Source organism: Bemisia tabaci, chromosome 6, assembly GCF_918797505.1.
Source record: "Bemisia tabaci chromosome 6, PGI_BMITA_v3".
Lineage (NCBI taxonomy): Eukaryota > Metazoa > Arthropoda > Insecta > Hemiptera > Aleyrodidae > Bemisia > Bemisia tabaci.
Genome location: NC_092798.1, coordinates 15,387,270 through 15,399,924, shown reverse-complemented (window position 1 = coordinate 15,399,924; position 12,655 = coordinate 15,387,270). Strand labels below are relative to the sequence as shown.

Below are 12,655 nucleotides of genomic sequence, written 5' to 3'. Positions count from 1 at the left end.
TAGGCTAATCAGGAGTCGCCTAAGTTCCTCTCATATTTGATTTTTTCAACAAAACTCTTCTGCAGACTTTAGTGTCATCATTCTGTATAGTATAGGGGTAAATTCCAGAAAGTTTCAAGACGCTACTTTAGTTCTTTGTTAAAAAAACGAGACCTGAGGAGGAAATTAGGCAGCGTGTCATGCTATCAAGGAGATTCCTGTTAAATTAGTCCGATGCTAATTGTAAAATTATCAAATTCTATTCAAATTAGTGAAAGAGCACATGCTTTAACTAGGAAAGGTTTTAATTAGTGACCTTTTGTGGCTATCCAGAAATGAGGAAGTTAAAGTTCAAAGCGTAGATACTCGCCTACCTAGTTTACAGTAAGAGGCTGACTAAAAGCTGTTTTGTGATTTAAAAATAAAAACTGCGTGCTCAATAAGAAAACGCCCTGTTTGTTCGACGCTTTCATGTATCACCTAATTTCCACCAACAAAATATTTATTTAGCAGAACAGAGCAATTAAAACTTTTTAAAAAACGGACTCACCTTAACTAGTTGTCTTGTCCTATGATTATGTATCATTTGCACTAGACTATACACTATACAAGAAACTCATATTTTCTCAGAAAACCTTTGACAACATATGCATCCCAATATGTCCACTTTGTTTTTTCCCAGTTATCCAGTATTTTCTAATACGAGTAAAACTTTTTAATAAGATAGGTAAAGTCCTAGATCAAAATGTAAGTTAAAATACATTTCTCTTCTTCCCTAGCCAAAAGATAATCAAAGTACAAATCCGAAATATTAGTGTTCGATTTCTTCGGAATCAAGTACCTAATCAAAATTTTTGAACAAACCATCACTGTAACCTTGTAACCTACATACTCTTCCACAGCCCACTGTCAGTTATATGAGCATCAGTATTTTCGCTAGTTACCCTAATAATTTTTGTTTTCATATTTCTTTTCTAAAAAATGTGTAGTTAATAGTTATTTACTTTTTGTCAATCGTAGAGAAGACTGCCTTACATTTGTCCAACTCACAATAATTGAAAATAAAACTATTTTTCCACTTGAATGGAAATTTACTCTTGTTTTTCCTATCAACCCCTGAGTTTATCGTTTAACTGGGAAAACTTGTGTTTTGCCTTTGGTGGTTAAAAATTTATTCTCTTACTTTACTTGGAAAGAAAAAAGTACCTATTATTTTTAGAGATCATTTACAGATAAAGTCAATGAAAAGCAATTTAAAATTTCCTGTAAGTTTTAAGTAATGCATTCCAATAAAATGTGGCAGGAGGTTTCAACTTTTTAGGCAAGATACATGTTTTCCTCTTTTTTCTGATGGATTAACTTTTGAGTGGCAAATTTTTTTAAGCAGATGACAAGACAAGTTAGATAATAGTGATACTTGCGTTAAACATTAGTGATTACCCTGTTCTTGAGAAAAAGAAGAGTGTGGCGGTTAATACAATCACGCTTTGGGTTGATTAAACTCTTGCAAGGATTTAAAGTGAATAATTGCTGTCCAGAGTTGAACCAGATTTGCTGAAACGAATAAGACAGAAATGCATTTTTTTCCTTCTTCTAGTTTTTCCACTGAAATAGATATTATATTATTTTCCCATCTAAATATTCATTATCATCAGCATTCCAAACTTTCATTAGGTATTTGCACTTTTGCCAATGTTTTAATTTTAAACTAAACGTGAATATCTGTGGACAGTATTCAGAGGATCTACGTCTCATTTCTTTTTCTTACATACCTTTTGGGAGGGGGGGGGGGAGGTGTTTCACAGGCATTGACGAAAATTTCGGTGGGATTTATTCAAGAGAAATTGCAAGTTGGGGGGGGGGGGTGTCCAATTTTAAAGGGATTGGGACCATTAATAGTTCATGTTTCCCTCCTTATAGAAAATTAAATTTAAATAGATTTAAAATATCGATGAACAGGGCTTTGCCTTGAGAAAATTAAAAAAACCCCGCGATGTTAACGCAACGCTGCGCGCCAATCAGTGAGCGCTAAGTTATAAACACGTGTTTTTGTTTAGGTGTGAAATTTTTAGGTTATCAGTTATTTCCTCCCTAAGAATTCAAATGTTTTTGACATACAATACTCTGCCGTCAGTTTTAGTTGGGCATTATTACTGTTTTAGATTTGTTTTAAAAAGGTGTTGAGCAAGCTCTTTCAACTCCTATAGTGAGATTTCGTACTCCGTGTGCACTCCAATTTTGTGTTTACTCGTCAGCTTCCACCCAGTTCCCCATTTACCCTCAAACATCATGGGAAAGAAGGACAAAAAGAAAGGCAAAGGAGCTGCTAAAACTGCTGCCAAAACTGAAAAGAAACAAGCAATGAAATTAAAAAAGAAGCTAGCTTCAATGGGAGAGGTAGGTCTTGGGATTTTTCAGTCTCACAGCAATTTGCTGTCTACGGCAAATTGCTCTACTGAGTACCATGTACAATAGCGTTGCAATGCACTGGATCGTTGATGAAGTCACTTTTTGACACTATTTCGTCCAATACTCCTGACACAAGTGTGCTGCAACATGTGTGATGCTGTATGTGGGAGGTCGAAGCTCCAAACTTCGCTCAGAAAATACAGGCGTGAAACTAATATCCTGTAAACGGGGAGTTTCGTACATTTTTTAGTTTTTTTATATCGATGGCTAATGTGAAAAATGGGCATCACGCCTATGCTTCAAAGTCTCCAATTATATTTGTATATTTCTTTGAAAGAATACTACCCAATCAAAATTTTCTGATGACATAGTGATGAATATTTTTTAACGAGCGACGAACATTTCAAGAAAAAATTATTGTTGGTTTTCTTTCTGAGAACTAAAACGCAATTGGCATCTTGCAACATCACAATCAAATTTCTTCTGTAGCTATTAATACACTCTGAGGTGGTGTAAGTAAATTGATTGGTACTTCAGAAAAAATAATTTTTGGCTTCAGTCAAGGCTTAAAAAAAGCAGTATTAAGTAAGCAGATTGCCTCTGCACAAGACAGTCTGCTTTAATCATTTCTCAAATTTACTTTGAGTCGGAGGAAGGCGGGGAGTGTTAACCAGTGTACATTACCCTCTTCTTTTAACTGTATTGCCATGTCAAAATTTACATTCATTCCTAAATAAGAATATTAAATAAACCAGCAAAAATGCACTGGGGACAGTCTATCAGCATGTCCTTCTTTAAAAGCTGTTTGCTTTAATTTGTAGGGAAATCACCTTGTCTACTCTATGCAGGTGAACCAACATTTTTGACCCTAAGGCTCAATGCACTGGAACATGACTGAGAAAATACCTGAGAAAACACATTGATTCTGAAGTTATTAGGAGTCCTGTTAATTTTTACTTGATTCCATTTTTCTGTTATAGGAGGACATAGAACGGGCGATTATGCAAATGGAACAAACCGAAGCAAATCGCAAGAAAACTGAAGAGATAGTCGTGAATTCTCCCTCGAGGAGAGCTAATAGTAGTTTCATTCCTCATCCAACAAAAGATGCTTTGATTCTCTTTGGCGGGGAATTCTATAATGGAAGTAAAGTGAGTACTCATGCCATCATATGTAGGTATAACAGTCAATTAGCACCAAAAATTCTATTTTTGAGTTCAGCAAGGATATTGAGGAAATCAATTGGAAGTGTTTAATGGTAAAAAAATATGCAAGAAACAGGACAAATTTCAATGACCAGCCTCATTTTCTGTCAATATATCCACAGTAGAAGTCGGCAATCACATAACTCGGTTTGCGACGTCGCAAACTTCCTGTCATACTTTATTTTTTAAACAGAAAACTACTCAACAGCATTTCTTTAAAATTGCTGTGATTTTTCTACTCTGTGTGAAGAAAATTCTGCATAAACTCCAAGAAATAATGTCAATTTGTTCTCCTTTAAAAAAATAACATAGAGGCGGAGATTTTCAGACACTGTAAGTAAACAAGATATCGTCACCTTCCAGGCAAAGTATCACAAGCGCCATGCGACGTTTAAAAATTTCCGCCGCCATTTTATTTTTTTACTGAGAAATTGTTGGTTGAATCTGTTCGAAAATTTCACTAAATTTTATCGGCAGCACAAAGAAAATTCGGTGTAATTTTTGGACAGCTTCGTTGAACAATTTCTCTGTAAAAAAATATAATGGCGGCGGAAATTTTTAAACGTCGCATGGCGCTTGTGATACTTTGCCTGGAAGGTGACGATATGTGATTGCGGGCTTACGCTGTTGATATGCTCATTTTGTCCTCTTTAAGGAGAAACCTTTTGTCAGGTCCTCGTAATTTTACTTTGCAAAAAGTGGTGCTCACAAGGCAAGGCTCAGAAGCGGCCACCTTCTACTTTTATAGGTCTGGCTGTGATGAACAGTTGAAGGACTTGGAGGACAAGGCGCACAAGTGCAGTTTTTGCTATTTCGAGAAATACTTGTTTTAAGTTTCGAAATCACATGGAGCCTTATGGCGGAAAGAAAGTTCAAACTGACGTTTTGATGCTTTAAAATTTGAATTTGGGACCAAAATTTTCATAGAATATGCACTAAGACTTGTCTTACTTGAAATCATTAATACATCAATTTTGTCAAAAACTGCACTTATGTGCCTTGTCCTCCAACCCCCTTAGTTTAAGGGAAGCTGATGAAACGATGCCTTTCAGTCAGCTAATGGGCCCTCAAAACCCCAGCCAGGCACGAAATCTTGGTACATATCATAATCATCATACCTACATTGTTCTTTTCAGGCTACATTTAATATTGATTATTACCATAAAAGAACCTCTTCTCTAGAAATCCCTCCTCTTGAGAATAAATTAATGGGCCGCTATCAATAAAAAAAAAAAAAAAAAAAAAAAAAAAAAAAAAAAAAACACACACAAAGCTTGCCCAGTATTAGTTTATCTCTTTGATAGCAGCTCACCTTCCGTAGATAATAGTTTCATGGACTCCTATCTTGGCAGGGAGGAGGTTTTTCTTTTTATAGGTACATACTATGAAAAATTAAGTGCAACCTTAAAAAAATGGGTCCCTTGCGAGTAACTTGAACCTCGGACCTCTCGATTGCAAGAGTAGTTTTGAGCCATTGTGCTACTACTGAAGAATGTGATGTCAGTTAAAGATTATTTCTCATAGTTTGGATGTTAAATGGAATCAGATGGAACTCTCAGAAAAATTTTTGGGGTTTTTAGGGGTCCATTGGCAAAGACTGGAAAGCACTCGTCCATCAGCTTTCCTTAAACTGCTCATTTCTGCATACAGCATCACCTTTGGAAGCAGCCACTTTCTAGCCTCATCTTGCTAGTGTTAGTCCATTTAAAACTTGAAACCACCACAGATTAAAAAAGTTAGGATATTCTATTAGGTATCTAAATAGTTCTGTGCATCACTACAAGCATAAATAAATAATTATTTAATCACAAATTATTTTTGTTTTCAGAACACTATTTATGGCGATTTCTACATGTACAATCTGAATAAAAAAGAATGGACTGCCATTAAAGCTCCCAACCACCCACCTCCTCGATGCGGTCACCAGATGGTAGGCACTACAATAGATGGCGGTCAGCTTTGGATGTTTGGTGGGGAATACCTCAGTGCATCTTCCTCTCAGGTCCACCATTATAAAGAACTTTGGTTGTACCATATTACCAACAAAATTTGGCAAAAAATCAAGTGAGTTTATACATATGTTGAACAGTTCTTCTCGTGAACTACTTAATGAACAGAATCACAGAAAAAGGATGTGTCCCATTAAGGAGGGTATTTTGGCCATAACTTTGGTCAAAAATTGAAACAGCTTAGAATAATGTCATGTATGGTCTAATCGACTTTTAATCATCTACCCTGAGAGAACTTGTCCTTATTTGAGGTGTTTATGAAAGGTTTTTGCCTGATTTACCAGCGCAAAGTAGTGAAGTTTTGCAGTTTTCTCGAATAATTGCTCATTTTCGGTCCTAAATTAGATTGTTTATGTATGAGCACAAGCGACTACCACTTTCCTCTTTAAATATGTTAATCTTTAGTACACCCATTACATCATACCCTACTTAATGGGACACATCCTTTTACCTAATATTTGTTAATTGTCATCAAGATTAATCCCTGAAATTTTCATGGACGTATGTGCAAAAATTTTTACGTTTAAACTACAACAGTATGGAGATGTCCGGCAACATAGTGTCAATGTGTAAATGGCATTCATGTTCCTAATATTAGCATAAACTAACCACCTCTCTTGACTTTGATACTGCTCCATCCCTTGAGTCACAGGGGTTTTATTCCTTTTCAGTTCCTACAACCTATAAGTGAAATTTTGACTTAAAAGGAAGACAAATATTTATCCTACCCTCAAAGGGGAATGCATGCTTCCAAATTTTCCAACCCGCAAAATCTAAACTTTTGGTTTTTATTTGTGAACAAAAGTCTCAACTGTTGATCTCAGTCGATCATTTTTCCAATCCAATTCTTACATTTTTTTCTTTTTTTATAGTGCTCCGAATGGTCCCTCAGCACGCAGCGGACACAGAATGGTCTTATGCAAAAAGCAGTTGATTGTATTCGGCGGTTATTATGATAATTTCACAAACTATATCTATTACAACGATGTGCATAGTTTCAGTCTAGAAGATTATACCTGGAGACCTATAGTTCCAAGTGGTAAGTGATTCGTCTTGGTAAGGGTGCAAAAACTTCTCGACCACGTGATCAGGCAGGTTGCGGCGAAAATGAGGAGGTTCCGTAATCGGTGTTTTGAATGGGAAAGCTGGCAAAATCGCGATTATTTTTGCAAAACTGCGGTAAAAATCATGTTTTGTTTTTGTCCAATTGCGGTGTAAATCACGTGCTTCCCGCAAAATTGCGGCTTTTTATAGCACAGAGCCATAAAAAATTCATATTTTTGAAATTTTTGAAGAAAATGAGGTTTTTAAAATAGGAAGGCCAATAGAGGAATTCTCCTTTAAGCTAATAATAACTTGAATAATAAAGATCAGGCAGGCAGCAACATTCAGCAAGTATCAATGGGACTTAAGTACAGAAAAACTCAAAATGACAATGTTGGAAAGTATCATTGCTCAGAGAAATATTTGACAAATAATTGAACGGATTCCACCAGAATTAGTGCAACTGCACCTTATGTTGCCTAATTTTCTTGTGTGTGTAATTTTGTTTCAGAGAATGAAATTACTCATTTCCTTCAAAATTTCTGTGAATTTACTCAAGATTACATTTATGAATAATTCATTGACAAAATGACAAATTTCAAGTTTAAATTTTGTTTAGTTTTCTACTTACTTATTTGAAAAATAAAATATCAGAAAATTATGCAGCCCCTGATGTAGTTTGGTGATTCCAGTTGAACACTCCAATATGCCTAAAATTGTCAAAAGTCGAACGGAAACTACGATGGTTTTGAAGTTCAATGTTGAAAAGATGTAGTTGAAAGAATGCTAGAGTAACGAAATGTTAATCTGCTATGCTGAGAGCGCTTGATTTTCAGATCAAAATACAGCTTTATGCTCTCAATCAGCACAAAATTGAAGCAGTTACTCGCTAGTTATATTTTGGAATACTTGAGTGTTTTTTTTAAAAAAGTTAAATTCGAAATTTTTATTTGACTGGTCAAATTTTCGATTCTATAGTAATTTCACCCTCATACATAGACGTCCCTTTCTCAATTAATGGTTGTGCACTGCTAATTCCTTTCTACTTTCATCTATGTATCTCCTTTTGAATAAAAATGTTCAACCAATGAAGGAGTAATTATGCACCTTTATTCATAGCTTCTTTGCAATTATGTTCTAAATTTATTTGTGCAGGCGTTGCTCCCGCTCCTCGATCTGGTTGCTGTATGGCAGCATTACCGGATGGAAGAATCCTTATCTACGGCGGCTACAGCAAAGAAAAAATCAAGAAGGACGTTGATAAGGGAACAGTTCATAATGACATGTTCCTTCTCACTCCTGACAGTAAGTTCCTTTTCTATCATTCTGAGTTTCAAAGTAACTTAAATTATCATATCTACATCCTGATTTGAAGAGGGTGCATTTACATCTCAGCGGCAAAAGCAAAAAAAAAAAAACCCACCAAAATGTCTCGCCAGTGGAGTTTTAGAATTTTTTTTATTTGATCTACATAAAAAATTGTATTTTCACCCATCATTTAAAATGAAAGTTGTCCACCACAATTGAATCGGTTTCTATTAGACGAACGCAAGTCCAAAAACTCATGAGCCCTGGTTTTAGTTGATAAAGCAGAACGCTAGGGTTCATGAATTTTTGGACTTATTCCTGTCTATCAGAAACCGGTACAATTGTACCAACAATCGATTTTTCCTCAGAAACCAAATGTGATTGTAACTTCTTAATGGCATAACCAAACGGATTATTGTTACTGTAAAACCATCAGTATGAGCAGGGATTCTGGTGGTCTGAAACCTAGAAAGTCAGAGCATTTATGATGACTCGGCGAAGTCAAGGAATTTTGTGAGTATCAAAAGTTAACTCAGTAACATTAACAGGCTTTCAAGAAAGCACAATCAATATCTAAATGCAATTTTCCTGGATTTGAAACTAGAAGTGACGATTTCATCCATAGTTTAGCAAAAGTCAGTGTTATTAAAATAAAAAAAATTTGTAGAGATTTTGACCAAAGGCCAGGAAAAGTTAGAGAATTCAGAAATTTTGGAGTCATGGAAGGCAAAAATAGTCAGGTAAAGTCAAGGCATTGAAAAATGAAAAAAAAAGGACAATCTCTCAGTTTCTTTCAAAATATATTTTAATTTTTCTATTTCAGCAGCTCTTCATTTTTGATTGCTCATTTGTATACATTTTTTTACTCAGTACCGATTTGATACTCGCTTGATCTAACTCAGCTTGTAATGGTATCGTAACACTCCATAGTCCATTCCATCAATTCAAAATGCCTGAGCTTTCCCTTGCATTTTCCAGAAAATGACTCGACTGGCCTAAAATGGAAATGGGTGAAAGTCAAACCCGGCGGAGCTCGACCGCTACCTAGAAGTGGCTTATCAATGGCTGTGACGGTTCCTGCAACAAAAGCATATACTTTTGGTGGGGTGTATGATGTGGAGGAAAGTGAAGAAGACCTCAGCGGGACTTTTTTCAATGATTTGCATCTACTCGACTTAGAACAAGTGATTTGGAGGACTGGTATGTCTTCTTTGAACTCATAACTCTTAGATAGGTAGTTTTTCTTGATGGCAACCGTAGGGTATTTGATTATACTTTTTAATTTAGTTATTTTTCTATCTCTGAAGATTAGACCTTCTAATTTTAATTTGACAAGTTAACGTTATCTCGATAATGATCATGATAAAGAATATCAAAACATGCAACTCTAAATTTGTTTTTCTTGGTTTAATATCATGCTAATAAATCTGGGAAAATGTTGAGAACTTTTTGCCTTCTCTTCTTCTTAAAAATTCAAGAATTAAAAGTCTCTAAACAATAAGTGTGGTAATTTTGTTAGTAAATTTAAAGTGTTTACGCTGCTATTAAATTTATCTCACAACAATCACAACCAGAGCCAACATTACAGGAAGCAGAAAGAAGCGGAAAATGTAAAAAATTTTTACAAATTTTTAGCAAATAGTTGTTTAAATACAATTTGGCGAGCAGGGTAAATTCTGAACATGGAAACACTTTCATTTTGATTATTAATGTTTTGAACACTAGGAGAACTAAACTCACTTTTACAATATGTCTAATAAGTAACCTGCCGCAAAGTTCCAGGTGCATATTTCCCCTGGCACCATGTCCTCAGTGTGAAACCAAAAATAAAAATTCAGTGTGGTTTTCTTTCACTAGGACCATGCCGATTCTGAGCCATAAACATATACATTACTCAGACTATCACTAGCCTCAAAGAAGTGTTCAACAGGGGCAACCACATTGTTGTGAAAACGAGTGGCATAGCGCCAATTGTTCAATGCCGGTCAATGTGACTGGGGTTGCCGGTGGTGGGTGAAATAGGTATCTAGAGGTTTTTACCATCTTAACATTCTCTTTCAGTCACTCTAAAAGGAGCCAAAAGAGTTGACGGAGAGACAATGGATGCGGATATGGAAGAGTCTGAGCCGGAGCCAGCTGTTAGCACAGTCGTGGATGATGGCATTTTCAAAGTAACAGTTGGGCCTGCCTTGCCACAAAAAGCAGCAAAGACATCTGATCCCTCGAAACAAAGTGATGAGTTTGCCCCCAGCCCCCGCATGAGCTCTGGTCTGGCTATCAAAAATGGTGTTCTTTACTTGTATGGAGGCCTCTGTGAAGTTGGAGATAAAACGATTACGTTGTGTGATTTTTACTCTCTAGGTAAGCTCACAAAAATATCTTATGTATTATGTAGAAGACTTTTCTGCCGTACTGAGGTTAAACGCCGTATGAAAATTCCAGAGTTGCCAAATTTCCTGCGACAAAATTCTCATTTTTGAGGAAAGTAATGAAAAATACTCCTTGAAACTTTCAGAACTTTCGGTGGAATTGCAAGGAAAATTATCAAACAAATTTAAAGAAAAATATTGACAAGTTAACCAAGGAAATGCATGTTTTATCACAGGAAATTTGTTCATATGGCGTTTTCCCTCAGAACAGCAGTACTGCAAGGCATTTTCATTGCTCTGGTGTTTTTGGTTGTCTTTTTGAACATGTTTCAAAGTATACATTTGAAATCTTTAGTTGCTTGCGCCTAGTCAATCAGTGGGGTGCTTGATATATAGTGCAATCAGTTAGCAATTTTTGGCGTTATGATAGTTGTAACCCACTTGTACGCACCACAAGCCAGGCTTCTCGCCTGGAGGAGAAGAAAAATTGTGTTTTCTTTGGACCGCGCTCCTTCTCTTTTTCCTCTGGTATACTAGTGACAAATCCCATTGTACCACAAAGCTCAGAGGCAGTCTAATAAGCCAACTTTAGGGCGTATCAAAGGCTGTGGCAGATGCTACCAAACGCAAAATTTGTAGAGTACGGAGTTCGTATTTTATTTTTAAATTCTGCATGGAACGGATTAAAAGAGACAGTGGGGCTATCTCTAAACGTCTTTTCATTTGTTGATTCATCGAAGATTATGAAAGAAATAAATCTTGTTGTGTGAAGCGAGAATCGTTTAATGGGCAGATCTCTAAGAATAACGCTTTCATTGATGATGTTATTCTGAATCTGCCTGTACAAGCACCAATCATTTTCACACCTTTCTACTAAAATTACACCAGCCATTTGAAGCCAAAGTGAGGGTACAATCAGTTTTAAAATATTTCACTCTTTCTTTCAAAAATCCCCTTGTGCGTTCAGAAAAGAGGCAAAAAAACATTGCTTTTGCAGGCCGCAACTCTTAATCACCAGTCGATCAAAGTATCTCAAGCGTTGTTTGTGTGTAGACACTTTGTTGCCAAACTTCTCAAACTTGTCCAATTTTTTACACAAAAGTTAATCAACAGAATCACTTGAAAATTTTATTCTTTTTTCTTTTTTCATAATGACTAATCCTTGAAATTTTTATGGAAGTATGTGCACAAGTTTAAAAAAGAAAAAATCAAAACGATATTGAGATGGCCGGTGATTTAACATCTAGGCTTAAATGGTGCTTGTGATTCTTTGGAAAAAGGGTGTCGTTTTCTACTTATGGTACAAAATAAATCTTAAAACTCATTGATTATTTTTGCAACCCTCATTGGCAAAAGGGTTCGAATCATGTGTTTCACTGTCGTCTTACAAAATTGTTGATAAGCTGATTTCTTATTTGTGTCAGACATAGGAAAACTGAATGGGTGGAAAGCAATTGAGGAAGACAAGTCTCAACCGCACGAATGGATCGATGAAAACTCAGATTCGGAGTCAGGAAGTGACGATGACAGCATGGATGATGAAGATGATGATGATGATGACACGGATGACTCATCAGACTCAGAGGAAAAAATGGATACTGATTAATTGAAAGTCAGTTTTTCAAACCAATCAAAAACTGAATTCGTTAGGTACCCCGAATTGGATTCTTCTATATTTGTTCCGAATGAATGATCCTTTTTTTTTCACAGAATGTGAGGGAAAAATCTTTTTGGACGTTTGTATTCAGCCTCTGAGTAACTTCAAGAACGGTGATGAAGAGCCCTTCCCCTTTGCCTTAAAAAGGAAAGGTTTGAATTGTTTCAATACTTGTGTTTTCAAGAATCTTGCAATATTTTCTATTGAAGCCATTGTGCAAAATCTTGGTAAAAGGAGTTTTAATTCCATAAGTAAAACACTCCACCCTGAATTCATACAGATGAACTGTGAAATCAAGCTATGTTTTCATGATGGAATGAATGTACACGTATATTTATGTCCTTTTGGTCCTTTTAATTTGTTGAACTGAAGAGTTCTTAGGAAAAAGGGAGTAATTCATATCAGGCGTCATTCAGGCGGTTCTAAATTTGCCAGAAAGTGTTGTAACATAAACCTCAGCAAAGTTTTGGACCTTAAAATTCATTTAGTATTTGGTATGATGTTAGTGAAGGGTACGAAAGAGACGTAAAAATGATCTGCACTGAAAGAGCACTTCCAAGCAAGTGCCTTCTCTGCATCCAACTCCTCAATTTGGACAACTCCCGATGTGACACACATCCTTCTTTCTCCATGCCCTTCAATTCATATTAGCCAAGATGCTAAATTTTTAGATGA

General features: G+C 35.9%; 1 protein-coding gene across 1 annotated transcript; it reads left to right on the top strand.

Moving 5' to 3' along the window:
* Nucleotides 1-2,045: 2,045 nt before the first annotated feature.
* On the top strand, nucleotides 2,046-12,213 carry LOC109029666 (kelch domain-containing protein 4). Its single transcript, XM_019040242.2, has 8 exons — nucleotides 2,046-2,376; nucleotides 3,369-3,539; nucleotides 5,422-5,657; nucleotides 6,475-6,641; nucleotides 7,802-7,951; nucleotides 8,933-9,154; nucleotides 10,016-10,315; nucleotides 11,748-12,213. Exons 1-8 carry the CDS (start codon nucleotides 2,269-2,271, stop codon nucleotides 11,927-11,929), a joined length of 1,536 nt encoding a protein of 511 aa, XP_018895787.2. The 5' UTR covers nucleotides 2,046-2,268; the 3' UTR covers nucleotides 11,930-12,213.
* Nucleotides 12,214-12,655: the final 442 nt, after the last annotated feature.